General features: G+C 43.1%; 2 protein-coding genes across 3 annotated transcripts in view; one reads left to right on the plus strand and one right to left on the minus strand.

Annotated features, from left to right (window-relative positions):
- Zbtb5 (zinc finger and BTB domain containing 5) overlaps positions 1 to 1395 on the minus strand; it is a 32507-nt gene extending 31112 nt beyond the window's left edge. For both annotated transcript variants that reach the window (XM_071600755.1, XM_027931078.2), the window contains exon 1: positions 1274 to 1395. The gene's annotated coding sequence lies outside the window, so the exon portion shown is untranslated. The remainder of the gene's footprint in view (positions 1 to 1273) is intronic.
- Positions 1396 to 9314: 7919 nt separating this feature from the next.
- On the plus strand, positions 9315 to 25515 carry Polr1e (RNA polymerase I subunit E). Its single transcript, XM_027931069.2, has 12 exons — positions 9315 to 9493; positions 9981 to 10084; positions 11156 to 11232; positions 12494 to 12579; positions 14300 to 14358; positions 15327 to 15471; positions 17709 to 17816; positions 18423 to 18519; positions 20608 to 20741; positions 22467 to 22548; positions 23960 to 24091; positions 25185 to 25515. The coding sequence occupies exons 1-12, from the start codon at positions 9418 to 9420 to the stop codon at positions 25336 to 25338; spliced, it is 1254 nt and encodes a 417-aa protein (XP_027786870.2). The 5' UTR covers positions 9315 to 9417; the 3' UTR covers positions 25339 to 25515.
- Positions 25516 to 26091: the final 576 nt, after the last annotated feature.

Here is a 26091-nt window from a genome sequence, read left to right on the forward strand (position 1 = left end):
CCTTAGGCTACTGGGAGAAGAGAGAAGGTAACGATTAAAAGGGAGATTCTAGGATCTGTAAAAGAGCAAGTCACAACCACTTCCACGGACACCCAGCTCTAGGATCACTTCTCTTAGGAGAAGTCTGTTGCTATATCTTTTCTTTAAAAAAAAAAAACAAACTTGTTTTCTACACTTGCGTAGGCGGTTCTCAGGTGTTTAATTTTCAACATCGGGGAACAAGGACCCTCTCCTGATCTCCAAGACCGGTATCAGTATTCTCTTCAACCTCTGAAGAAATAACCAATGTATTTAACATCTTCTATGTGCTACAACTCAAAAATATATATACATATTTTGGAAACTTTTTTTTCAGTTCTTGAAAGTGAAGAGTTTCTTCTATTCAAATTAATCAGAACCAGAACACATTACTTAGTCATCAAACTTTTTATTGTCTTTACCTAAAATTCTTCCTCCAAATTATTTAAAATTTTCTTCTATTTAGGAATTAGCTTCTACAGTACTTTCTACTATGCCAGAAGACAGACTGACAACAGTAAATGACCATTTCAGAAGGAAAAAAAACCTAACAGTCAAAACTCACCCCCATTCACTGCTTTATATTGTATCTATGTACAAATCTGTTTTCCAAACAGGAAGAAGGAGGGATGGCTGTCTCTTAACCACCTAATTTCCCACAGCTTCTTACACGAAGCTTTGAAGTAGTGGACATCCAATGAATGCCTATTTAGTTATTAAACACTTCAGTGTTTAATAACAAGTTTGGGCATTCCAAAATACTGACTCCACCCCTCGAGTCAGCCGCCGGCTCCCGAATCCAGATCGCCCATGGCCTTTCTCTGATGAAATGAAACCTCTTCGCTCAAGAAGACACAGGATGGGGGCAAGAGAGCCACCCGACTTCCTCCCGCAGGGCACCAGATTCTCTATTCACTTCGTCAAGCTGCAGGTCGGGAGGCCTTTCCCACTCCATCCCGTTAAGCTATGTCTGCGTCCGGAGATCCGCAGGGGAACGAGCCCCCGCCCCACCCGGCAGGCAGACAGCCTGGCGTCGGGACACTGGGGACGCCTGCGCAGAAGAACCCGCCTCCCACCCGCCGAGCCCCTCGGATCCGAAGGGTAACAATACCCCCTTCTGAAAGACAGGCGGGATAGGCCGGGGACACCAATACGCGTCCGCACGCTCCCTGACGCCTTGGCGCGTCTCGGGTGCTCAACCGTCTTCAGGTGCCGCGCTCGCGCCATCATACTCTTGCTGACAGGGTCGCCTCACCTGAGCCGGGCTCCGCCCCCCTTCTCCCCGCTGGAGGAGGCGGTGACCCTTCTCCGATCCGACCCGATAGTGTCGGAGGAGGCGGGAACGTCCAGACTGGCGTCTCCGTGATGGGACTTCCTCTCCCTTCCGCCCGCCCCCCGCCCGCCCCTCCTTTCGTTCTCTCAGCTCCTTCTGCCGGTTCGCCGCGACTCTCTGTGAACACCGCGGCGGCGGCCGACAGTAAACGGAAGTGACGCAATGCAAGATCACCTACTCCGCTCTATTTCTCCTCCCCTACGACCGGGATGCAACCAATCATCAAAGGGGAGGGCGGAGCCGGGGTGGAGTGCAGCCAGTCTCCCGCGGAACCCGGAGGAATTTACTCGGCCCCCTGAAAAATTGACCAATCCACAGTCCCAAGAGCCCGGCTCTGTTTACTACCGACCGAATCCGTGAGCGCTCTGGCCAATCACCGTTTGCCTTAAAACTGTTATCAAATGCCTTTAAGGCGGGATTTATCACTAAGCAACTCCGGGTTTGGACTATAGAAAAGTGACTGTGTGCCACAGCCAATCAAAATCCGCTGTGGCTAGACAAGCGGGTTTTCCGCCTAATTCTGCCAATCATAATCACCACTGCTTGAGGGCTGAATGCTCCCGGGAGGCGGGCCTGCAGGGTAGTACGTCCCGCACTTGCCTGGTCCTAAACAGTTTTTTCCATCCTCGCAGCGCTGGCCCTTCGGTTCTTTTGTGCTCCTTCTTTGAAGTGAATTCGCTTGGCGAAATCCACGCACACGGTGGGAAGTTGTTCCCAGCATATAGATGGCGGAAAAGATAAAACGAAGTCCCAAGGAGCTGTTTAGGTTAAGCCAAATCCATGCTTAAAAGGCCGAATTTAAAAAATGCCTTTCATCTGATGACAATTAGGTGGGACTATGCCCCACGTCCACTCAGGTTTGGCGGCCAGTCTGGAAACGGCGGCCCCTGTAGATCCTGGCAGGTGGGTCCAGATTTCTGAGTCCGGGTCTTGACTGTGCATTCCGTGTCCCAGATCATGCAACCTTGTAATCTCCAGAACCAAGTTTATACTCGGCCACCCCTCAACAAAAATTGGAAGCGCTAAGCTTTCCCAGCAATGTCACAGACGTGAAAGGGTCGCAAGGTCAGAAACGACCAAGCTCCGGGATTGGTGCCAGGCTCCCAGGTGCAAGCTGGATGGAGAACGCGAACGCTGACCCAGATGGGTCGCCGCGGCCCCGCCAGGGCGCCCGGCTCTGCGACGCGGGAAGAAGCCCTCCTTTCCCTAGGGAAAGATGAAGATGAAAGCCCTAGGGGCCTTGTGCAGGAGCTGTCCGGGAGCTCTGCGTGGCCCGGGAGACAAAGGCTCGCGAATGCAGCTGATTTCTTTGCGGTTGTTGTTGGTGGTGGTGGAGAGCCTGGATCCCAGGACTTCCTTAAAGTTGAAACTCCCAGATTTCTAATGTTACTTAACACCCAAATATCATTTCAGCTGATTGCATCCCTCAGTTTGGGTTTGTTTATTTAAAGCCTCGATAAAGTGTGATGGTCAGTTTTGTTCAGATTCCCTAATATTTTATGGTTAGTACGCATATATATATCACCATATTGGGTAAATAGATAATATGGAATGTTGACAATAAACCAGGCACTATAGGAGATCCTTAAGCATATGGGCCTTATAATAATTATGTGGCCTAGGTACTATCTCAAATTTACAGACTGTCAAAAGTTAAAATGACTTGTAAGTGAACACCCTTCCAAATTACTGATGGGGATATCACTGATGCTCTCTTTGAAGATAATATGGTAATCTCCGTCGAAATTTAAACCTGGTGCGGCAGCAGGTTCCTATATTCCCAGCAACTTCAGAGGTTGAGGCAGGTGGATCACAAGTTAGAAGCCAGTCTGGACAACTTCGTGAGACCCTGTCTCAAAAATAAACAAACAAAAACGGCTGGGGGGCTGGGGTTGTAGCTCAGTGGTAGAGCGCTTGCCTTGTATGCGGAAGCACTGGGTTCGATCCTCAGCACCACATAAAAATAAATAAAATAGAGATATTGAGTCCATCTACAACTTAAAAAAAAAAAACAGCTGGGGATTTAACTCAGTAGTAGAGCGCTCAATCCTTATACATTTTTTAAAATACTCATTCTTTCCCTTCTAATTGGCATTTTCTATAAATGATTTCTATTATAATTTCTATTGAAATACACAAATTTGGAAAAATACATCTGAGGCTGTACACCAGAGCTTTGTTGGAGGAAAAAAAGAAAAGAACTGGGCATGATAACATACACATGTAATTTCAGCTACTCAGGAGGCTGAGGCAAAAAGATTGCAAGTTCCAGGCCAGCAAGTTTGAGGCCAGTCTGAGCAATTTAGCAAGACCCTATCTCAAAATTAAAAAAAAAAAAAAAAAAAAAAGGACTGGGGATGTGGGGATGTAGCTCAGTGGTAGATAGCTCCTGGATTCAATCTCCAGTACTGCAAATAAATAAATGACTCTATAACTTTCATTTGTTTTTCTGATTAGTTTCCTTCTGTTTATGTTCCTAAATCTCCTTCTTAAGAATTAAGATGGGCCTGGGCAGGCACACTGGCTCTGGAGGCTGAGACAGGAGGATCTTGAGTACAAAGCCAGCCTCAGCAAAATCGAGGTGCTAAGCAATCCAGTGAGACCCTGTCTCTACATAAAATATAAAATAGGGCTGGGGATGTAGCTCAGTGGTCCAGTGTCCCCAAGTTCAATCCCTGGTACAAAAAAAAAAAAAAAAAAAGGAATTTAAGATGGTGTATAAATTCTTAACTTCAGCTGTTTGGAGACCTTCTTCATTGCGTGTTCCCATTCCCATACACATTTTTTTCTTGTGAATCTTTTTCAGTTAATTCATAGGCCTTCAGTCACTGGATCTGAGTTGGTAGAGAAAAAAGTTTTTTTTCCTCCCAACTATTAAAATTACAAATACAAATACCTTCATTCTCAGTGATTAAACTTTTAGGACTTTATCATACAGATTTACACACGTATAAAATCACATATAGGGCTGGGATTGTGGCTCAGTGGTAGAGTACTTGCCTAGCATGTGTGAGGTCCCGGGTTCGAACCTCAGGACCACATAAAAATAAATAAAATAAAGATATTGTATCCAACTACAACTAAAAAATAAATATTAAAAAATATTTTTAAATCACATATACATAAAGTTATTTACTATAGCATTGTTTGTTCCACTAAAAAATCCAAAATAGGCTAAATAGCTATTATAAGCACTCCACTCTCATGACCTCATTTAGAAATAATTACCTTCCAAAGGCCCCAGCTCCTAATCAATACCATCACATTAGAGGGTAGGACTTCAACATATGCATTTTGAATGGGATTATGACAGTATTTGTGCCTAGTAAGAATTAGGCATAGTGATATATGCCTCTGATCCCAGCATCTTGGGAGATTGAGAAAAGAGGACTTCAAGTTTGAGGTCAAGCTGGGCAAATTAGTGAGACTCTGTTTCAAAATAAAAGTAAAAATGGGCTTGGTATGTAGCTCAGTAGTAGAGTGTCCCTGGGTTAAATCCACAAAGGGAAAAATAAAATACACCAGATTTCTTTTTCCCATGTGAGGATGTAATAAGACAGTCATCTCCAAGGCAGGAAGGAGACCTTCACCATGAACCAAATCTTCCTTGATCTTGGCCTTCCCAGACTCCAGAACTGTGTTGATCTTGGCCTTCCCAGACTCCAGAACTGTGAAAACAAATGTTTAAGCCACACACTTTATAGTGTTTTGTTTTAGCAGCCCCAGTAAACTAAGTCATATTTACCACAAGGCAACCAGTGAATTAAACCAATAGTGGAAATAAAATGCAATACTAAAAATTTCAATTAACCCTTAAGGATGAAGAAAAAAGGAACAAAAAGACCTTTTTTTTTGTCAACTCAGTCAGACCCTGTCTCTAAATAAAATGTAAAAAAATGGCTGGGGATATGGCTCACTAGTTAAGTGCCCCTAATGCCAAAAAACCAAACAACCCCTCAAAAAAACTTTAATGCTAAAAATGTTAAAGATTGTCTTAGTCTTCAGTGAGACATAATCTTTGTTTCTGTTTAAAAAAAAATTGCAAGGGAGATGTGACTTAGCAGAAGCAAAGTTAGGAATTTTTACTTGTTGTTGCCCCAAACAAGTTAACTGAGAATTATAGATGCTCACAATAAATGTACATAATGGAGAAGCATGGAGTAGAAGAAGAGAAGTGATGGGTTATCTCTATTCTGTGCTTCCCAGTCAGAGCTAGAGTATTTATTGACCCATGTGGGGCCCCACAGAGTGAAGAGGATCCAGATATACTGGAGCATGTCCAGAAGAGGTGACCAGGATATCAGAAGAGGAAACTACAGATTTTAGTTGGGGGTAACACCTGAAAATATGGAAGGAATTGCTGAGGCAGGAGAGGAGCAGGTAAATGAAAAGCATAAGAATATTCAGGTTTTGAAGAGGTCAGGATAGAGAAGCTGGTTGTATTCTGCATGACCCTGGACAGAAGAACTGGAAAGCTACAGAAGGCAGATTCAGTTCCTCGTAAGAAAAAAAAAAAAAAAAAAAATCCTGTCCTGCCTTATAAAGAGCAAATTGCTTGTAAGTACACACACAGTCTTCATCAGTCATATGAAGGTAGAGAAAGAGAATATTAGAAGAAAGAACATAAGAGGGGGACAAACAGATGAAAATAAAGGAAGAAAAAGAGGCAGAAGTGCAAGAAAGGAAATGAAGAGGAGAGATGGAAGTAGCACTTTTCAGAATACAGTGTGAGTCACTGCAAGTAGAATCTGCCTTGCCTTTTCAAGTCTTCATTAGCCATATCCTGAAATACCAGCAGATGGAGATATTTCTCTGAGAACGGAGAACTTTGCTTCTCTTCAAAAATCAAGTCTTCCTTCTCTGAAAGATGCTAAGAAAGAATTCCAGATGTCTCTGAATTTCCAAAATAAATTGATGAACATTTAATGTAAATAATAAATATAATTGTTATTATTTTGGTACTGGGGATGGAACCCAGGGGTGCTTAACCACTGAGCCACATCTCTAGCTCTTTTTATATTTTGTTTTGAAGCAGGGTTTTACTAAGTTGCTGAAGCTGGCTTTGAACTCACAATCCTCCTGCCTCAGCCTCCCAGGTAGGTGGGATATCAGGCATGTACCACCAGGTCTGGCAACATTTTATGTAAATTCTACCTGTGATTATTTATGATTTTAATCCAGAAGAGGCCATTGTGGATTTTCATCTTTTGGTCACTGCCTGAGTAAGGCTCCCTCCATCCTGCCCTATCCCAGTTATATATGTGTGTATGTATATGTACATGGTGTGTGTACCTATGTTATGAACCATGGTTAAAACAATTAAAAAACATAGGGGTATACTGCAACCCCCTTGCCAGCTACCCAATCATTAACACTTCCCCAGATAGAATCTCTATCACTTTAAATTCTTGCCTGTGGTAATTCAGGAAGGTTTTTACCCTCAACAGTTGTATGGTACTCTTTACTTGTCCCCCCAACTCTAAAGCAATCCATCCTGAAGTCTTTCACAGAATATGTCTGTCAAAGGAGTTGATCTGGAACAACTGAGTTTCCCAGACTTCAAGTATACACAAATCATTGGCTGATTCTGATTCAGATTTGATCAAGCTGGAGATTCTACACATCTAACAAAATCCCAGATGATGATGTCTCTATTTCCATGGGCCACATTGAGTAGCAAGACCTTGTATTTACATGTCATGAGTAGTCAAGGCACCTATCTCAAGAATTACATTTGGTTCCTTATGCTATTGTTGTCTTTTTTTTACTCCTTAACTGTTAATTTTCATTTTTTTTTTTTGCGTGGGGGTACCAGGGATTGAACTCACATCCCCAGCCCTATTTTGCATTTTATTTAGAGACAGGGTCTCACTGAGTTGCTTAGTGCCTCACTGTTGTTGAGGCTGGCTTTGAACTCGCGATCCTCCTTCCCCAGCCTCCCTAGCTGCTGGGATTACAGGTGTGCACTTGTTACTTGAGGATTATGTGATGATAAGGTATTGATGTTAATTTTCTGGTTCTCTTGGCTATATTGTTGTAACTTAGGGCCACCGTGCCCCATTTAACTGTTAATTTTCATTCAGACATCTACAGAGTATCTGATATCTGTGAGCCCTACACTAGTTGATTTCAACTAAGACTATAGACATCTTTTGAGTTCTAGTCCCTGCGATAGGATCCCAGGATTCAAACCTATTCCTTGCCTTGTCATTCATTTCATTACACATTTACTGAGCATATACAGTTTCCGTAAACACTCTTTCAGGAGTGGGTGATACATCAAGAAAAACAAATGTCTCTTTATTGTTTAAAAATTGTTTATTGTTAACTGAAAATAAATTGAGGAAAAGATAAATGGGGAGGCAGAAAAATATTTAGACAATTAAGTTCCTTTTCCCTTCTTGAACTATATAATTCAAAAACTATTAGATGGAATAGAGCAGAGTAGCCTTCCAATCAAAGAAAGAGCTGACAGCTAAATGCAACATGTTCTTCTTGACAAGGTCTTCTTCTATTGGGACAATTGGTAAAGGAATGGTGTGTGGGGGTTATATGATAATAATGTATTGATGTTAATTTTCTGGCTCTGTTGGCTGTCTTGTAACCTAGGGAAGATTCTTGTGTTAACTTTTTACTGCTGTATCAAAATACCTGAAATAATCAACTTGTAAAAAGGAAAGGCTTATTTGGTTCATGGGTTGAGAAGTTTCAGTTCATGACCCATTGGCCCAGTTGCTTTGGGGTCTGGGGAAGCAGCACATCATGGCAGCAAAGCCACTTAGTTCATAGCCAGGAATAGAAAGAGAGTGAGGGGTGGGGGATTTTACTATTTCCTTTGAGAACAGCCTTTCAATAAGGTAAAGACTTCCCATTGGGCCCACCATCTTCCAATGTCATCACGGTTTGGAGAACAAGCCTTAACACACGGGCATTTGGGGGACATTCCAGATTTCAAACTATAGCCGTCCTTGTTCATAGGAAATAACTATAGTCTTCAGGGGTGAATGGGATAGTAGGTTGACAATTTACTTTAAATGATTAAGAATAGTTCCTTGCACTGTAATTGCAATGTTTCTTTTCCTTTTTAGGGGAAGCAGATACTGGGGACTGAACCCAGTGGTATCCTATCTCTGAGCTACATCCTTAGCTCTTTTCACTTTTTATTTTGAGATAAGTCTAAGTTGTGGAGGTTTGCCTCGAAGTTGTGATCCTCTTGCCTCAATCTCTGGAGTAGCTGGGATTACTGGATGGCATTGTGTACCATCTCGCTCGGCTTTGCAATGTTTCTATAAGCCTATGATTGAGTTGTCTGTGAGCCCTACACTAGTTGATTTCAGAAAATGAAAATGTAACAAGTGCTCAGCAAAGGAGTATGCAGGTGTCAAGGTTAATTCAGAAGATCCTGGGTGAGGAGGTGGGGTGAGGTCTCCAGAGGCAGTATTTTGGAGAACAGTGAGGAGTCAACCCTGAACTTCACGGCCCTTAGAGTCCATGCTTAAAGGCCCTGCTTTTACCCTCTCCTACTCTGATAATTCCCATACGGAAAAAATCCGCAAGGACAAACAGACATGTCCATCAGTTAGACACGACCCCCCCACCCCACCCGGTCCCTCAACACCGCCCCTCACACCCGGGTTCTAACCTACCCTAGAAACCTCTGCCTAAATGCTCTGGGCTAGCTGGGCCTCTTCCCACGGTCCAGGTCCACCCTAATCAGAGGAAGTCCCAGACCCAGTCAGGCTGAAGCTAAAGGGCTTTTCGGCAATTGGGGCTCCAATCCCACCAAACCCCAACCGTGGAGGCCGAGGGCAGGGCAAATCAGGAGCCGTGCCTCAGAGACCCACCAAGGAGGGGGTGTGGCACGGCGTGGGCGGAGGGGGTGGGGTCACGAGTGGGTGGGAATGACGTGCCCAGCGCCTGGGGGCGGAGCCACGCTGCTCACGTGCTCGGGTTGGGGCCTGTGGAGGCCACGCCTCTTCCGTCGCGCTGCACTGGGGCTCCCGCGTGTTAACTAAAGTGTTTGTGCTACTTTTTCCTCTCTGGGACCTGACTGTGGGACCGGCACGATGGCGGCAGAGATGTTGCCGAGTGCGAGGTGGCTGTACTGTGGGGAGCCGGACGAGAGTCAGAGAGCTGTACTGGGTAAAGTCCTCCCGCCCTGCGTTCTGCTCCCTCCCCAGCTGAGCCAGGACCTCTCCTCTACCTGGCGTTGAGACAGGGCTCCCCGGTCATCCCATTTTTCTTCCGTCACTACCAGCCACCTGCACGAGGACGTACCAGATACCTTTCTTTTCTCAGGACGGTATCGGGACCCTGTCATCCCCTCACTAAGTCTCTCTCCTGCCCCATCTGTCTCTCTCCCTCTCTTTAGGTCTGGACCAGGCCTCTTCCCTCAGCCTCATTGCCCTAATCATGCCTTCCAGCCCCAGCCTCGCCTTTTGAGAGTCCCGCCCCCCACCATCCCCTCTTCCCAACTGGACCAGGACTTTTTTCAGTCCCCTTTTAGGTCAGGACCTGTTCTTCCTTGCCCTCCTCATTCTAACTGTCACTCTCAGTGATACTCCAGTTCTTCCCCGCTACACCGTGGGTCCTTTTGCTCCTATCTCATTGTTGGACTGCATTCTTACAGTCCAGTTCTCCAATGGGAAGCTGCAGAATCCAGGCAACATGCGCTTTACCTTGTACAACAGCAACGACTCCACAAATCCCAGGAAGCGGAAACAGCGAATTCTAGTAAGTGCTGCAGTTGCAGTTGCCTTCACTCTGTGGGCTTCAGGAGTCCTTTTTGATATGGACAGATGTGGGAGGGTAGGAAGGGAGAATAAGTAGAGGAGCAAATGGACCTTTGAAGAATTCCTCTGAGCCCTAGCAGCCTGCGGTATGGGAATGGGCACCATCCTGGTTTATGATATTTGAAGTGTTTCATTCATTTGTTTTTTGATCCTGATGATTCTTTGTAATGGGTGGCAGTTGTGCACATTGCAGGACATTCAGTAGCATCTCTGACCTCCACCCGCCAGATGCTGGTAGCACTGGGTTGAGAACTGTCCATGAGGGATACTCATACAGTAGACAAAGTTCAAGATCTGAGGTGCGGAGAGTGCAGGACATAGTGAACTCAGTAGGAAGAGAGATCTGCTTACAAGAATGCCTTCCTGGGAGAGTGCATTGGAGTTGAGTCCTGAAAAATGGGGGAAGGTTTAACACTCAAGGTATGGTTTTCCAAATGAAGAGGGTAGCAGGGACAAGTACAGGGAAGCAGGAAAGCTTGGCTGTGACCAGGAAATGAATTGGCCATTTGCACTAGTTCTGAGGGTATATGAAGAGCAGTCATGGAAGAGGTGGGTAAAGAAGATTCAAGAATGGTTTGGACCCGGCTGGGACTGTAGCTCAGTGGTAGAGTGCTTGCTTGCACTGGGTTCGATCCTCAGCACCACATAAATATAAACAAAGGTATAAAAAATATAATAACATTATTAAAAAAAAAGAATGGTTTGGAAATTGCCTGCAGAATCACTTTTTCACACACCTGTAAGTGTTGGGAGTTCAGGACCTCTCTGTCAAGTCCTGTGCTGCAAGTCCCCCAAGAACTCTTCAAACCAGTTGGAAACCAGCACTAAGGCCCTCTTGCCTTTTCTTCAGGGATAGCCCAGATTCCAATAGAGATAGTGGGACTGAATCATCTCCTAATGCTAACCCACTGTGGTCTTTCATTCTAAAACTTCTCCAAATGTAGAAAAGAGACCATACTTAATACCTTTCAACATTGGTTGTAAATAGAGTTCCTCTCTCTATGTATTTTAGGCAGCTGAAACAGACAGACTTTCCTATGTTGGAAACAATTTTGGGACTGGAGCCCTTAAATGCAACACTCTGTGCAGGTAATGGTGGGGAGAGGTGCAGCAGGAAAGGTGATGGGGGTGGTGGTGGTACTCTTCTCCATATTTATTTTAGGGGCATTGGGGAAATCTAGGCAGGTGTACCAAGTCCCTACGTTTCTAGACCCCAGGGGTCCTTGTATCATCCTGAGGACATTCCTAGAAAGGAAAAGATGACTTGTATTTGTTGAATTTCCCAAAGACTCCACTTATTTGTTATAACTACTTATTTGTAACGGTCTTATTCTAAAAGCACTCTCCACAAATTTGGAATGTATGTTCTATAGGTTAAAGCTTGCCTGAGGTTTGCCTTGGGACCAAGTATAAGAAAAGGATTTGGTTGTATTGAAGAATCAGGACTGGGAATCATGAGCCCAGGGCATAGGTTTCGTTTCGTTTCGTTTCTTTTCTCTTTCTTTCTTTCTTTTTCTTTTTCTTTCTTCATTGAAGACAGGATCACTTGATACTGAGCCACATCCCCAGCCCTATTTTGTATTTTCTTTACAGATAGGGTCTCATTGAGTTGCCTAGTGCCTCACCATTGCTAGGGCTAGTTTTGAACTTGAAATCCTCCTGCCTCAACCTCCTGAGCTGCTGGGATTACAGGCATGTGCCTGCCACTGCACCCGCTGGGCCCAGGTTTCTGTGCAGCTCAGTCACTGAGCAGCTCTGTACTTCACTGATCCCTCATCTTCTCTCTACAATGAAGATTGCCCACCCTGAAATGTCTGGGGCTGGCATGATACAGTCATGGTCCCTATGATTGTTACCAATAGTGAACCACAAACAAGGCCCTGTCAGAGCTCCCACTGGACCATGGCCTGATAAAAAATAGATGAATTTATTCATCCTTAAAACTGAATACTGCATCATTCACTTAAAGAGATGCTGTGTTTCAGATTGTTCTTCTCCCCATAATTAACAAGCTTTTACTTCATTTTCCACCATAAAAATTATGTGCACAGTAAGTTCTAGTGTAATTGTAGATTCTTATACTTCAGAAGGATTTCCCATTACACCAATGAGTCCAGATGTGGTTTTTTTCCCCAGAGCTACCTCATGTCCCCTTTCTTCCTTTCCCACACCCTCCTTTTTCCTCTTCATGCAGAGAATTTATTGCTGAAGTAGATTTTTGTTACTCATGAGCAAGTTGTTGCATTTCTCAGGTGTGTTGGGACAGAAAAAAGGTTGAGAGCTTTTAAACAGAAAGAAGGAAGTTGTACCTTTTTAGTAAAGCATTGTAGCATTATTTTTCTTTATTCAGGCACTTTGTGGGAATTTTGAATAAGACCTCTGGTCAGATGGAAGTATATGATGCTGAATTGTTCAACATGCAGCCACTGTTTTCAGGTAGGTCCCTGGCATGAAAATTCACAATAATGCTGCATAATTTGTGTTGCTGGATGAGTTTTCATTTGATGAAAAGTGCCTATATTGTCTTAATTTGGGGAAAATTTCCCCCCCTTAATCTGGTAGAAGAAGCTGCATTTCTTCTCTGGTATTCTTAGAATGCTCAGGGCTAGAGTGAGATTGTCTAAAATGATAAATAGTAGTGTCAGATTTAAGAGGCTACTGTTCCCTAAATCTCAAAACTTGAATTCTTAGTGATGCTGGTAAACTTAGCAAGACCCTGTCTCAAAATTTAAAAAAGACTGAGATGAGGCTTAGTGCCTTTGGGTTTAATCCTCAGAACCCCCCTCAAATATATAGATCTCAGATTTTACATGAAAAAGACTCTTGTGTCTTGATACCCATCTGTAAATTTCCTACGGATTTTGAGGCTCAAAATTAAGAATTCTTTGCTTTGTAAATAACTACATTTAAATCACTCTTCAAATGTTATTCTCAATTCCAGGAGGCACAGAAAATTGTTTATTAATTTGTTGATTAAACACATTTTTGTTTTTGAATGTAAAATGTTTATTAGTACTGGTTTGTACTGGCTAGCACACATACACACACACACACATTCACATACAACCTGACTACTGGTTCCTTCCTGTATGCTTGTCACTGTTCTGAACACCTTCAGTACACTGTCACTTACTTCATAGGTTCTGTTATTCCTTTTCATGTGGTACCGGGGATTGAACTCAAGGACACTCTATCACTGAGCCACATCCCCAGCCCTTGTATTTTATTTAGAGACAGGGTCTCTTTGGGTGGTTTAGTGCCTCACCATTGCTGAGCCTGGCTTTGAACCCTCAATCCTTCTGCCTCAGCCTTCTGAGCCACTGGGATTACAGATGTGCACCACTGCACCTGGCCTGTTTATCCCCCCTCCCCCTTTTTTTTAACCAGTGATGTGTGTGGCACAGAGTTAGCATGACTGGGTAGAGTGCATTGCTGATGTAGCTCAGGCAAGGTCACTCCAGGGCTTGTGCTCTTGTCTACCAGATTAGACTTCCCCTTATTTGAGTTCTTTGTGGAAGGTTAGAGAACATCATATAAGAAATATATACCTCCATGTTTATGTCTGCTGTTAGTTCTTTCACCAGGAGAGAAAACTATGGAAGGAGTTGAGGACTTGGTTTCTAACTTATTTCTGCCTGCATGGTGAACTAATATGGTCAAGTCATTTCATTTGGAGACTCATTTTTCCTTATTTATAAAATGAAGAGTTTGGATCAGATGAGTCCTTCATTTGACTCCCTAATCTCCAGTTCTCTTAACTGTGTACTTAAACTGAATATTCACAGAATGCATTGACTTAAGGCTTAGGAAAGTCCTGTAATAAGGAAGGAAATCTGCTGTTTTTTTTTTTTTTTTTTTCTTCTTTTTTGCAGTGCTGGTGATTGAACTCTGGGCTTTGGGTCTTGTGCACACCAGGCAAGTGCTCTACCACTAGCTACATCTCCAGTCCAAGAAATCTGTTTTTCTTAGATTTATTGTTAAACAAATAAATACTGAACACTTAATATCTGCAGGCCTTACAGAGCTTGACCTGGCAGCATGTGCCTGTAGTCCTTGCTACCTGGGAGGCTGAGGCAGGAGGATTACTTGAGCCCAGTTCAAGACCACCCTGGGTAATATAGCAAGACTCCCTCTCTTGTGTTTTGTGTTTCCACAGATGAGTCCGCCGAGAGTCAACTCACACTGGAGAGCCAGAACAAAACTTTCAGAGATAAGGTGAGTGTGAATTGGAACTTGGGTTAAGAATTTGCCCATAAAAAATTAAGATGTGGGGGCTTAACCAAGTTCCTTGTAGGCATGTGTTTCTCCATCAGTACAATGAGTTTATTGAACTCTGTTCTCCCTGGCTGCTCCCAGCTCATGAAGTCTGTGGTTCTCAGGAGAGTTCCTACTTATGGAGGCCTGCCCCTATCTGGGGCAGCTGAATGCAGCTCTGAGCCAGTGTTTGGAACCTATGCTCTGGTATCCCCACACCCTAAAATACTTGTTTTTAGATTAGTTCAAGTTTCAGAAAATATTGATTGTACCTGGAAACCTTCGTATTAAAAAAAAACTAGACAGGGGCCTGGGGCTACAGCTCGGTGGTAGAGCGCCTGCCTCGCATGTGTGAGGCAGTGGGTTCGATCCTCAGCACCACATAAAAATAAAGATACTGTATGTTTATCTGCAACTAAAAAAATATTTAAAAAAAAACTAGACAGCATTTTTCAATATAGAAAGTTCCTATAAAAGTCATTTCACCTCAGGATAGCAAATTGATTGGATCTTCAGTGCTGCCTGAAGAATTATATTGAAGTGGAGGTGTGTGGCTACTGTGGCTCAGGGGAAAGAGTGAGAAGTCTGTTAGCAATGTCTATTGTAGATATAGAATGGGATGATGGTAAGCTGTGTGCCACAAATTTACCAACCATAATTCTAGTCAAGTGATTTTATTTTACTGATGGAAAAACTGTTAATTTGTAAATAGCCTTTATATCTTATAAAATAAGATGTTTTCAGTCTGGCAATATCACTTAATGTATGCAATAGACCCATGAGGGAGGTAGTTATGATAGGAATGATAGCTTGACTTACAGATGAGGTGATGATAGCTCAGGAGCTTAGAGTTCCTTTGTTGTCCCACAGATAGATGTAGCAGTGCCCATCTGCCCTGTCCCTAGTAACCAGGTTTGTTTCCTGCACAGATGGATTCTTGCATTGAAGCCTTTGGTACCACCAAACAGAAACGAGCTCTGAACTCCAGGAGAATGAACAAAGTTGGCAGTGAATCATTGAATCTTGCAGTATCTAAAGCTGCAGAGAATATCATTGATAAAAAGGGTGTGGATGGTAAGCAGCTGGAACTTGGGTTAAGAATTTGCCCAAAAAGACAGCTTTCTCTTGAGATCTTCTAACTGCTTTACAGATGGCAATAGTAGGAGTTAAGGCTGCGTTCTTTACTGCTGCTTGCTGAGGGACAGGTTCTGAGAGCAGCAAGAAACATCTGATGTGTTGCTGCCCTGGGTGGCTTAACAGTCAAGTGGAGGAGGCAGGCCTGGGAATGGCATACCCAAGTCCATCTTTAGTGCAAAGAATAGTCTGCAGGGCACAGAGAAAGGAGAAGGCTTCCTTTGTGAGTCTCACCATTTGTGAGTCTAAGGAGCTTTGGTTAAAAAGGCTGATAAGAACATTAGAGAAAGTTTAGTAAGAATGGAATTCTAGAAATTTTAAGAAAATCTTTCCAGGTTTGGTGACTTACATAATATCTTCCTATTTTTCTTTTTAGTACTTTTACAATTTCTTTGTTATTTTTGGCATATGATACAGATTTTTATTTTATATTTCTTCAGTGGTTAGCCATTTGTCCCCCAACTCCATCCTTGGGTAATTTAAAAAGGACATCCTTACCATTTTATTGCATGTTAGATACTTAGTTGTGTTCTGTTTTTTCTTCCCATGGTTTATTCCTGTAGCAGCATAAGGCTTTTTCTTTAACTCTTAGTAGCCTTCTCATTAGATTTCGTCTCATAGGGCAAATTTGTCCTTCTTTTTTTTTTTTTTAATGTATTTGCTGTCATAGTATGCTTTTTCTTCCAGGTGATTCATTCATTCATTCATTTTTAAAAATCTTTACATAAACTTTACAATGATTATTTCCTCAAGGAAGCCAGAATGTTTCACATTCCTTGCTTCATCCATTCTATATCCCTTTTTGTTATTGTTGTTCCTTTTAGTTATATGTGACAGTAGAATGTATTTTGGCAAATTATACATATGTAGAGTATTATTTATTCGAATTAGGATTCTAGTGGCTATACTTGATGTGGCTGGTCATGTATTCATTGATTCATTAACACCGGAAAATTCCCCTCATAAAAAATGCCTGGGGTAATAACAGCAAATCCCTGCCCCTGGGAGCTTCACTTGCAGCATCTCATCGAACAGAGCCTAAAGTCAAGTTGCCAGCATCTTCCATAGCTGTTCACGCCATCCCGCTGAGAAGGGAAGCTGAGAAACAGAAAGGCAGTTTGGCACAGACAGCAGGCAAAAAACTCTCATTGACGATTTTGCTGTTTTGTTTTTGTTAGGTTTTGATTTTTGAATGTGTATTGATTGACAACTGATGGACATTTGTGCATTTGTACACATACATATTGTTTTTTGTTGTATTTTTTAGCTTTTAGCATTTCCTTAAGGTAACTTTCTTTTCATGCTCTCTCTTTTTTTTCATTTGGAAGGTTAGGTCTTTGATTAATATACGTCGCATTGACTTTCTGTTGACCCTTTCACAACTCTGTTTTCTTCTGTTTCTACTTCTCTCTTTTTTTTCTTGCCAACAGCCAGGCTCTACTGCTGTCTCTTTCTCTTTCTTTAACTCTTTACTCCTACTTTTTTATTATTGTTTTTTGTTCTTCCTCCCTTAAGAACACATCCTACCGCCTCTGCATATACCCCATATATGCAACTCTTGAACCTATAAACCCTTTTATATCACTCTGTTTCTTCTTCTTTCCCAGATAATCTTAAGAATTATTTTCAGAAATCCAATTGGGATTAATAAGAAGAGAATCAACATCTTTACAATGTTGTGTTTTCCTTTCTAGGACATCTCTATTTCTGTTGATATGTATATTCTGATTTTTCATTTTCACTCAAAATGTGTAGTGAGATTTTTTGGAAGTTAAGCTATTAAAGGCCATTTTGAATACCTCTCACTTTTTAATTTTTTTATTTTTGGGGTGCTGGGGATCAAACCCAGGACTTTATACGTATCAGGTAAGTGCTTTACCACCATGCTGCATTTCCAGCTTTGTCTCTCACTTTGAGTTTCTCTCATGTTGTGTTATATATGTTCACTAGCAGGCCTGTCTGCCAGCTCAGGTTACTGGAGGGAAACTGCTGTATTCCCCTCTCCTGTGCCTGGGAGTCCTGCAGCAGTTGGCCTGATGGTAGGACATGTTGGCAAAAGCATTTAGATTTCGGATTTCTGGACCATTTGTGGTCTCAGCTGCACAGATTGCAAAGAATGTTGGGGACCAGAAGCTGAACAGGGTGATACTAACACTAATTTTACCTTTACTTTAAAGCTCTGGTCAGTGATGCCATCCAGGATGACTCGCAAGACGACTCCCTCTACCTTCCTCCTTGCTATGCTGATGCAGCCAAACCTGAAGATGTGTATAAATTTGAAGACAGTATCCTTCTTGTGGTAGAAAAGCTGCCTTATTTTATAAGTTGTAATATTTGTACGCATTGGCACAGCCAGGCTGTCTGAAGGTCCTTGGTCCTATGATCTTCACAGAAGCAACAGACCTTTGCCCTTGGTACCAGTGCTGTCACCAGGAGGTCAGGTAGAATTCCTCACCAGCTGAGGGAGCCACCCCTGGGACTCAAACCCATTCCTAAGCAACATGCCAAAGGCTACTCCTCAACCCACAGGGGTCACTCTCCACGAATAATCAAAATATGACTTTTTGAGTTGGCCAATGTCTGAAGTCTAGGGCAGACCAGTTTTGTGAAAAGGTTTGGAGTGTAGAATTTTACTACTTGATGGGTCTAGTTAGATGGGAATGCTGGCCCTGGCACTGTGATAGGGGAGAGAAGGCAAAGAAGCCCAAGCAGGAAATGAGCGCTGGGCTGGAGCCTGACAACAGGGTCTGAAGTTGCCCTGCTCTCCTGTATGAGCCTCTTCCCCTCTGTGAGCCTTAGCTTTCCCATATGCGAAATGAAGCCTCTATGTGGTAATTTTTCTGGCTGAATGTTTCCATTTTGGTCAGATTGTGTTCTTGACCTGCACCTAGTTCTTTCTTCTGCAGAGTATGAAGCTCTTAAGAGCCCATCTGAAGCTTTCAGTAAGATCACATCAAAAGAAATACTGAAGATAATTGAAGAAAACAGGTACTTTCACTTGGGCAGATGGGCAGTGATATTGGGAAATAGGGAGTCAGATGTGAAGCAAGACCTTAGGGTGCCAGTCAGTGAGAAGGTATCTGCTAGCCCTCGAACATGAATAAATCTGTTTTCTAGACCCTGGGCCTCTCGGAGCTGTGGGTGGATTCAAGGGAGGGCATTGACACCTGTAGCTGGGCAGAGGGTGGCGAACTGTAGTCTAGGGCTGGGACCAGAGCTAGTTCTTGTCCCCCAGTGTTATGCTGATGCTGATTGTCATTGGCAGCACCCAAATGCCTGTCTGGGAATGGGTGCTGGCTGAAGGGATGGCTTCTCTATGACAGTATGCAGGGCAAGCTTTTCTAAAGTTCAGTTTGTGTACTTTAAATAATTCAGAGATTATTTCCTCCTCTCCCCTTTTACCATTAAAATAACTTTTTTGTTTTTAAATGATGATGGTGACATTATTTTGCTTCTGAGTTTTTTTCTTTTGATAATGTTATTTTGAGCAAATAAATTGCTAAAATGTTTTCAATCCTAGATTGGGTCTCCCAATTTTTGTCTTGAAAATTGACTGGTCAGTGATATCCAAAGCCTTGGAAAATGCTTTTCTTTTTTGGCTACAAAGGTACATTTCTGGAAAGAGCTCTTTACTGCTTCTTAGTTGTCTTAATGTGATCATGATTTGGGATAGGCACAGGAATAAACACGGGGCTGAGAGTCTGAGAACTGAGACCCTGAGCACTGCCCTGTCTAACTGTGTGCTCTTACTGTCTGAGCCTCAGTTTTCTTGTCTGTAAAATGATGCTGCTACATGGTGAACTTGAAGAGCTTTTTTATCTCCAAGTCCAGGATCCTGATGGTAGTAGTACAGTACATAAAAATAACAATTAATAGGGATCGGGCTCTAGCTTTGTGCCAGACACTCTTCTAGATTTCTAGGTACTTTATTTGCAGTGTTTTATTTTGTTTTTGTGGTACTAAAGATTGAATCTAGGGGCACTTTACCACTAAGTTATGTCCCAGCCCTTATTATTTTTTATTTTGAGACAGGGTCTCACTAAATTGCCCAGGCTGACCTTGAACTTGTGATTCTCTTGCATTAACCACTTGAGTTACTATGCCTGGCTAACGGTGTCTTTTTTTTTTATTTATTTTTTTATTAATTGATCCCAGGGGCTACATCCCCAGTCCTTTTTATTTTTTATTTTGAGACAAGGTCTCACTAAGTTGCAGAGACTGGCTTTTAACTTGTGATCTTCCTGCCTTAGCCTCCTAGTTGCTGGGATTACAGGCATGTGCCACTACATCCAGCTTGCAGTGTCTTTTTTTGGGGGGGGGTCGGGGGGTACTGGGGATTGAATTCAGGGACACTTGATCACTGAGCCACATACCCAGTATTTTAGTTAGAGACAGGGTCTCACTGAGTTGCTTAGCTCCTCGCCATTGCTGAAGCTGGCTTTGAACTCACAGTCTTCCTGCCTCAGCCTCCCGAGCTGCTGGGATTATAGGCGTGTGCCACCACACCTGGCTGCAGTGTCTTTTAACACAGAAAGAGTCCCTAGGGAGACAGATGCTATCAGTGGCTTCCGTTTATAGATGAAGCCAGGACACAGAGATGTAAAGGAACTTGCCTGAGCAGATTTCAGAGAGGGGACTCAAACCCAGACAATCTGACTCTAGAACCTATGCTCCTTACTACTAATCCAGAGGTATAAACTGGCCCATATGCCATGTCTGACCTGCTGCCTATGAATAAGTAAAAGTGTAAGTTAATGTTTTATTGCAACACAGCCCTATTTACTCTTATAAGTATTATTTCTGGATGCTTTTGCACCATGACATGGAGTTGAGTGGTTGCAACAGAGACCGTATGGCCCACAAAGCCTAAAATATTTACTATCTGGCCCTTTACAGTGTCCCCGTGTTCCACCCCTCCACTCCCTTAACCACAAACCTCCTGCTATGAGGATTTTGAATATGGTGGGCCTTCAGATGCCTTCAGTGTGTATGGCCTTCAGTTCTCATAGTGAGGGATGGTTCCTGACAGAGTCTGTCTTACTCTGACACATTCGTCCCTTTTTCTCCCTATTTTAGCCACTGCTCCACTGTTATAGAAGCGTTGAAGTCTTTGCCATCAAATGAAGAGAACCGAGATCACCAGGCCCGATGCATATGGTTTCTAGACACCCTCATCAAATTTAGAGCCCAGAAAGTGATAAAGCGGAAAAGTAAGTCCATGATAGACATTTTATTTTAGTTATTTCTGGTCCATTATTTGTCTGTAGATCTCAGATCAGTTCTAAAAGGGAAGAAGATACATACATCTGTCCACATCCTAATTTTTAACTGCAACAGTACCATTCCTTGTGTTGTTGGCACGCTAGAGGACTTGCCGGCCTCACTCTTCTCTCTGGACCTCCTTACCTGGAGATTGCATGATGGCTTGGGGGCCTTCCAGAGCTAACATTCACTACAATTCTGCATTATGCAAAGTGGAGTATCCAGGTCAAAGTGAATGCACATGTTAAGAGACTATTAGAACAGAAGGGAGAGAAAAGTTTGGCTTTGCTTGTTAGGTTTGTGTTATGTTTATTTATTTGAAATAGGAAAGGAGAGAGTTTTCTAACGGTAATCCCACTGTCACCTGTAGCCAGGACCATATGTGGCAATGTTGGAAATGCTGATGGAGACGTTGGTGGTTTTCTGCACAGTTGTAGTCAGTCATTGTTACTGAGATTGAGTACCCAAGGTTTTGTATTAATGTTTTCAGTATTTATTTAGTTCTTTTTTTTTTTTTAGTGGTCAATGGACCTTTATTTTATTTATTTATATGGGTACTGAGAATCAAACCCAGGGCCTCACATATACTTAGGCAAGCTCTTTACCACTGAGCCACAACCCCAGCCCTATTTAGTTCTTTTATTATTTATTTATTTATTTACTTTTGTAGCTGTAGATGGACAGAATGCCTTTATTTTATTTGTTTATTTTTATGTGGTGCTAAGGATTGAATCCAGTGCTTCACACAAACTAGGCAAGTGCTTTGCCACTGAGCCACAGCCCCCTGTTTAGTTCTTATTTGCACATTCAAATCTCTCTTCTTCCCTCTCTCCCTGGGATTTCTCCAAAATCTATTTCGTTTCCTTTATTTCTGTTTTTAAGAATTTAACCTTTATTTTTATTTTTTTAAAATATTTTATTTTTATTGTTGTAGTTGGACACAATACCTATTTTTTTATCAGTTTATTTTTATGTGGTGCTGAGGATCGAACAGGGCCTCATACGTGCTAGGTGAGCACTCTACCACTGAGCCACAACCCCAGTCCCTAACCTTTATTTTTTAATTTATTTGTTTTTTATGTGGTGGTGCTGAGGTTTGAACCCAGTGCCTCACAAGTGCTCTACCACGGAGCTACAACCCCAGCCCTCTATTATTGTTTTCTAATGTCTTATTTATTCTGCATCGTGAGGCCTCATTGGAGTGATTGATCTGTCTGGTCGTGACCCCATCATACACATCTCTTGTGTGTATCTGATCTGCAGGCTAAAGCATATCTGAGCATATTTTCCTTATATTGTCCATTTCATTCCATCTCTTTTTTTTTTTTTTTGTATTGTGGATTGAAACAAGGGTACTCTACCCTGAGCTATATCTTCAGCCCTTTTTATTTTATTTTGAGACAGGGTCTCACTAAGCTGCTGAGACTGACCTCAAACTTGTCATCCCCCTGTTTCAGCTTTCTGCGTTGCTGGGATTACAGGTGTGCACCACTGTGCCTGGCTCATATTTTATTTTAAAGTGACTGTTCTGAATCTTGGGCTCCTGCTTTTCTTAACATATGGTTCTTTCTGTCATAGTGGCCCAGCTGTTCACCTCTTCTCCCAGCCCACAAATGAGGCATGGCCTGTGTTTTTTTTTCATGAAAATGATTAAATACAACTTTGTGTTATAGGTGCCCTAGGACCTGGAATTCCCCACATCATCAATACCAAACTGCTGAAGCACTTTACCTGCTTGACTTACAACAATGGCAGGTCAGGAAAGTTGATTTTGGGGATTTTTGCCTGTGAAGAAGAAAGCAGGTGGGGTATGTGAGTGAGGAGTAGGGGCTTGGGTTCAAGCCAAGTTCATAAAGATGCAGTGCTAAGAGATTGCTGCCATTTGGTGGGTTTCTGGTATCAATTAAGTTGAGGACGTGTGTGTGTGTGTGTGTGTGTGTGTGTGTCTCCCCTATGGAAAAGTTCACTTTATTTTTCATGAATATTTTCTCTCTCTCTTTTTTTTCCCCGTGTAGTGCTGGGGATTGAAGGGCCTTGCACAAACTAGGCAGGTACTCTACTACTGAGCTACATCTGCAGCCCTTTTTGTTTTAAGATAGGATCTCACTGAATTGTCAAGGCTGTGATCCTTCTGCCTGAGTAGCTGGGATTACAAGCATGTGCCGCTGTGAATACCTTTTATAGATATTAGCCAGGTGTGGTGGCGAATGCCTGTAATCCCAGAGGTTTGGGAGGCTGAGGCAGGAGGATCATAAGTTCAAAACCGGCCTCAGCAACAGCAAGGTGCTTAGCAACTCAGTGAGACACTGTCTCTAAATAAAATACAAAATAAGGCTGGGGATGTGGCTCAGTGGTCGAGTGCCCCTGAGTTAAATCTGCAGTCTACACACACACACACACACACACACACATACACACACACATACACACACACACACACACACAAGGCTGCAGAGCTGGGCATGGTGTTGCACCTATAATCCCAGCAGCTTGGGAGACTGAAGTAGGAGAGTCACAAGTTTAAAGCCAGCCTCAGCAACCTAGCAAGACCTTGTCTCAAAACAAAATAAAAGGGGTGGAGGATATGGTTTATTGGTTAAGTGCCCCTGGGTTTAATCCCCGGTACCCCAAAAAGAAAAAAAAATGGCTGTGGAATGCCCTGCAATAGAGACTTACTTTACACACTTCCATCAAGGAGCCCTTCCTGATGTCCCACAGAACTAGTGCTGTAGAAAAGGGCAAGCCACCCTGAGGACTCTGGGGAAGGAAGCCCATGCAGCATCCCTGGGTTTCCTTCAGCCGTTTGTGTAGTGTTTCCTGCTCCTGAGTGGGCTTGGAAGAAGCAACAGCAACTGAGTTTGGGGTGATTATTATCTTAGCAGCCCTTCTGAGCAGGCAGGGACAGACTTGGAGGGCCCTCACCAGTATGAGACGCTAGCACCCCCCGGGTGCAGGCGCAGCTTTCTCTCTCCTGCTCAGGAGGATGCTCTGGGTTTGACTCTCTGCTTGCTATGAAGCTCTGGCACTTTGGAAGAAAGAAGAAAGATTGATCCAGTTCCTCCTTTCCCCAGGTTGGGAAGGCATTGAATGCTAAGGATGTTCAGATGTTCTTATTTTGCTTTTGGAATTTAATTTTGTTTCTCCTTTCCTGCCACTGATTTTACAGTTTACGGAACTTCATTTCAAATTCTATGAAGGCGAAGATCACTGCATATGTGATCATACTTGCTTTGCACATAAATGACTTCCAGATTGACCTGACACTGTTACAGAGAGACTTGAAACTCAGTGAAAAAAGGTGAGCACAGCATTTTGAATAAAAAGCTCCTTCTAGGATACTTTGGTATGTCTCTACACCAACATCAAGGGGCAACATCAAGGAACCTGGGGTATTTCATATGGGAAGAACTTGGGACCAGAGGATGGTTTTCACCTAGACATTTTGAGTGCCTGTGTTGGCACAGTTTTAAATTCCTTCATGCTGTCTCATTAATTTCCCTAAAAAACAGTTGAAGAATCTGCAGTCCAGAGCAGTGACTTCCTCGGGTTCTTCACACCTGTGTCTTGGGCTTCTTCACACCTGAGTCTTGCCATAGCGTCCTGTTTCTGGATTACCAGGCAGCCTCCATTCTCTGAATTCCTGTCACTGGGAGGAGGAATTCTTATGGTTCTGAGTGGTACATCCAGGGGTGGAAGTTTCAGAGAACCCACCTTCATCTTAGCAAGCAGAGCTTTCTCAGAGTTGATGGAAGGTCTTCAAGGGAAGGTGAAGCCACTGGTTGGCATGGACACCATATTTAAGCTTCTCTGACTAAATGGGAGTAGGGATGATCTTTCAGGCTCCTTCTAGCCTTGCTAGAGTAGATTCCAACAATAGAGGGCAGAGCTTTCCAGGATCCTTTTTTGGTGATCGAGGGGCATTTGACATCAAGGCTCCAGATGGTATTCTAAGCCTGTGATGACACCTCTGTCTACACTTGTCCAGCAGACCATGGAAGGTATTCTGAGGGCTTTCCAAAAATAGCATTGGCACATGCAATGAGGTAGAGAAATAAAACTAGTAGAACTAGGAGTCTGTCAGTTCTAGCAAGTGCTCAGACCTGGTTGCTTTTGTACTTTGGTTATAGGTGGTAAAGACAGTTATTAATAGGGATCTAGAGACCTAGTTTTCCATCACCTGTATGACTGTTTTCTGATGACAACACATTAAAATGAAATTTTCTGATAACTTTGGGGGGTGGGGCATCTTGTCTACCTGCTTGGGGCTTGGCCACTTTTGGGATTCTGTCTTTATGGCCTGGAGCATGAATGTGCTACTCCCTCCTGCCAAGCTGTCCTGAACAACCACATTGAGAGCTCTCTCTCCATTTTTCTGCTTGTTTCTTCCTTAGGATGATTGAGATAGCCAAAGCTATGAGGTTGAAGATCTCTAAAAGAAAGGTGTCTCTGGCAGCTGACCAGGAAGAGGATCACAAGCTGGGCACTCTGTCCATCCCACTGCCCCAGGTCTCGGACTACCAGTCAAAACGGAGGAGGATTACCTAGATGTGTGCCTTTTAGACAGCATTTTTGGCCACATCATAGCCACTGCTTCTGTTCACTTCCAGTTTTATTTTTAGGAAGAGGAAAAAAGAAGCCTTGTTTTGGCATGGGATGAAGTCAGCATCCTGGTCATGCCTGGCTTATGCAGAAATATAAAGTGGTGGCTAGATTGGACTCAAATTCCCTCTGGTGTTGCTGTGATGGTGTGTTTCTCATGTTGGTTCACCTTTGTGGGGATTTGAAGGGTGGCATCTAGAAAGTTGGAATCAAAAGATTTTACCAGGCTAAACCCTGAACCAAATCTAATGGATGGAGGTTGATAAAGAATCTGGAAGGGCCAGAGGAGGAGGTGAAGAGGGGAATCCAGCACAGTGGTGACTGAAGTAGAGGCTTCCAGCTTTATCCAGAGAAAACTGTGGGTTGCTAGTGCGGTTGGGTTGCCAGACAGGCTGATTTATAGCCTGCTGTTATAAGGTGGAGCCTAATCAAGAAGTGATAACCCAGGGCTGGGGTTGTGGCTCAGAGGTAGAGCACTCACCTAGCATGTGTGAGGCACTGGGTTCAATCCTCAGCACCACATAAAGTAAAATAAAGACATTGTGTCCACCTATAACTAAAAAAAAAAAAAAGAAGTGATAACCCCAGTTTTTCTGTCTGGCTAAGGCCACAGTGGAGTGGAGGGTAAAACACTCACAGACCACCTGGTACCTTCATCTGCTCCTTGGAGTTTGGCCTTGTCAGATCTATTGGCAATAA

The sequence above is a fragment of the Marmota flaviventris genome, chromosome 13 (assembly GCF_047511675.1).
Source record: "Marmota flaviventris isolate mMarFla1 chromosome 13, mMarFla1.hap1, whole genome shotgun sequence".
Taxonomy (NCBI): domain Eukaryota; kingdom Metazoa; phylum Chordata; class Mammalia; order Rodentia; family Sciuridae; genus Marmota; species Marmota flaviventris.

What these genes read in the sequence shown, in the direction of transcription:
- Polr1e (XM_027931069.2), top strand. Translation starts at nt 9,418, where the DNA reads ATGGCGGCAGAGATGTTGCCGAGTGCGAGGTGGCTGTACTGTGGGGAG. An exon ending in AGCGGAAACAGCGAATTCTA is followed by an intron (nt 10,085 to 11,155) that starts GTAAGTGCTGCA and finishes TATGTATTTTAG; the next exon opens with GCAGCTGAAACAGACAGACT. An exon ending in AAATGCAACACTCTGTGCAG is followed by an intron (nt 11,233 to 12,493) that starts GTAATGGTGGGG and finishes TTCTTTATTCAG; the next exon opens with GCACTTTGTGGGAATTTTGA.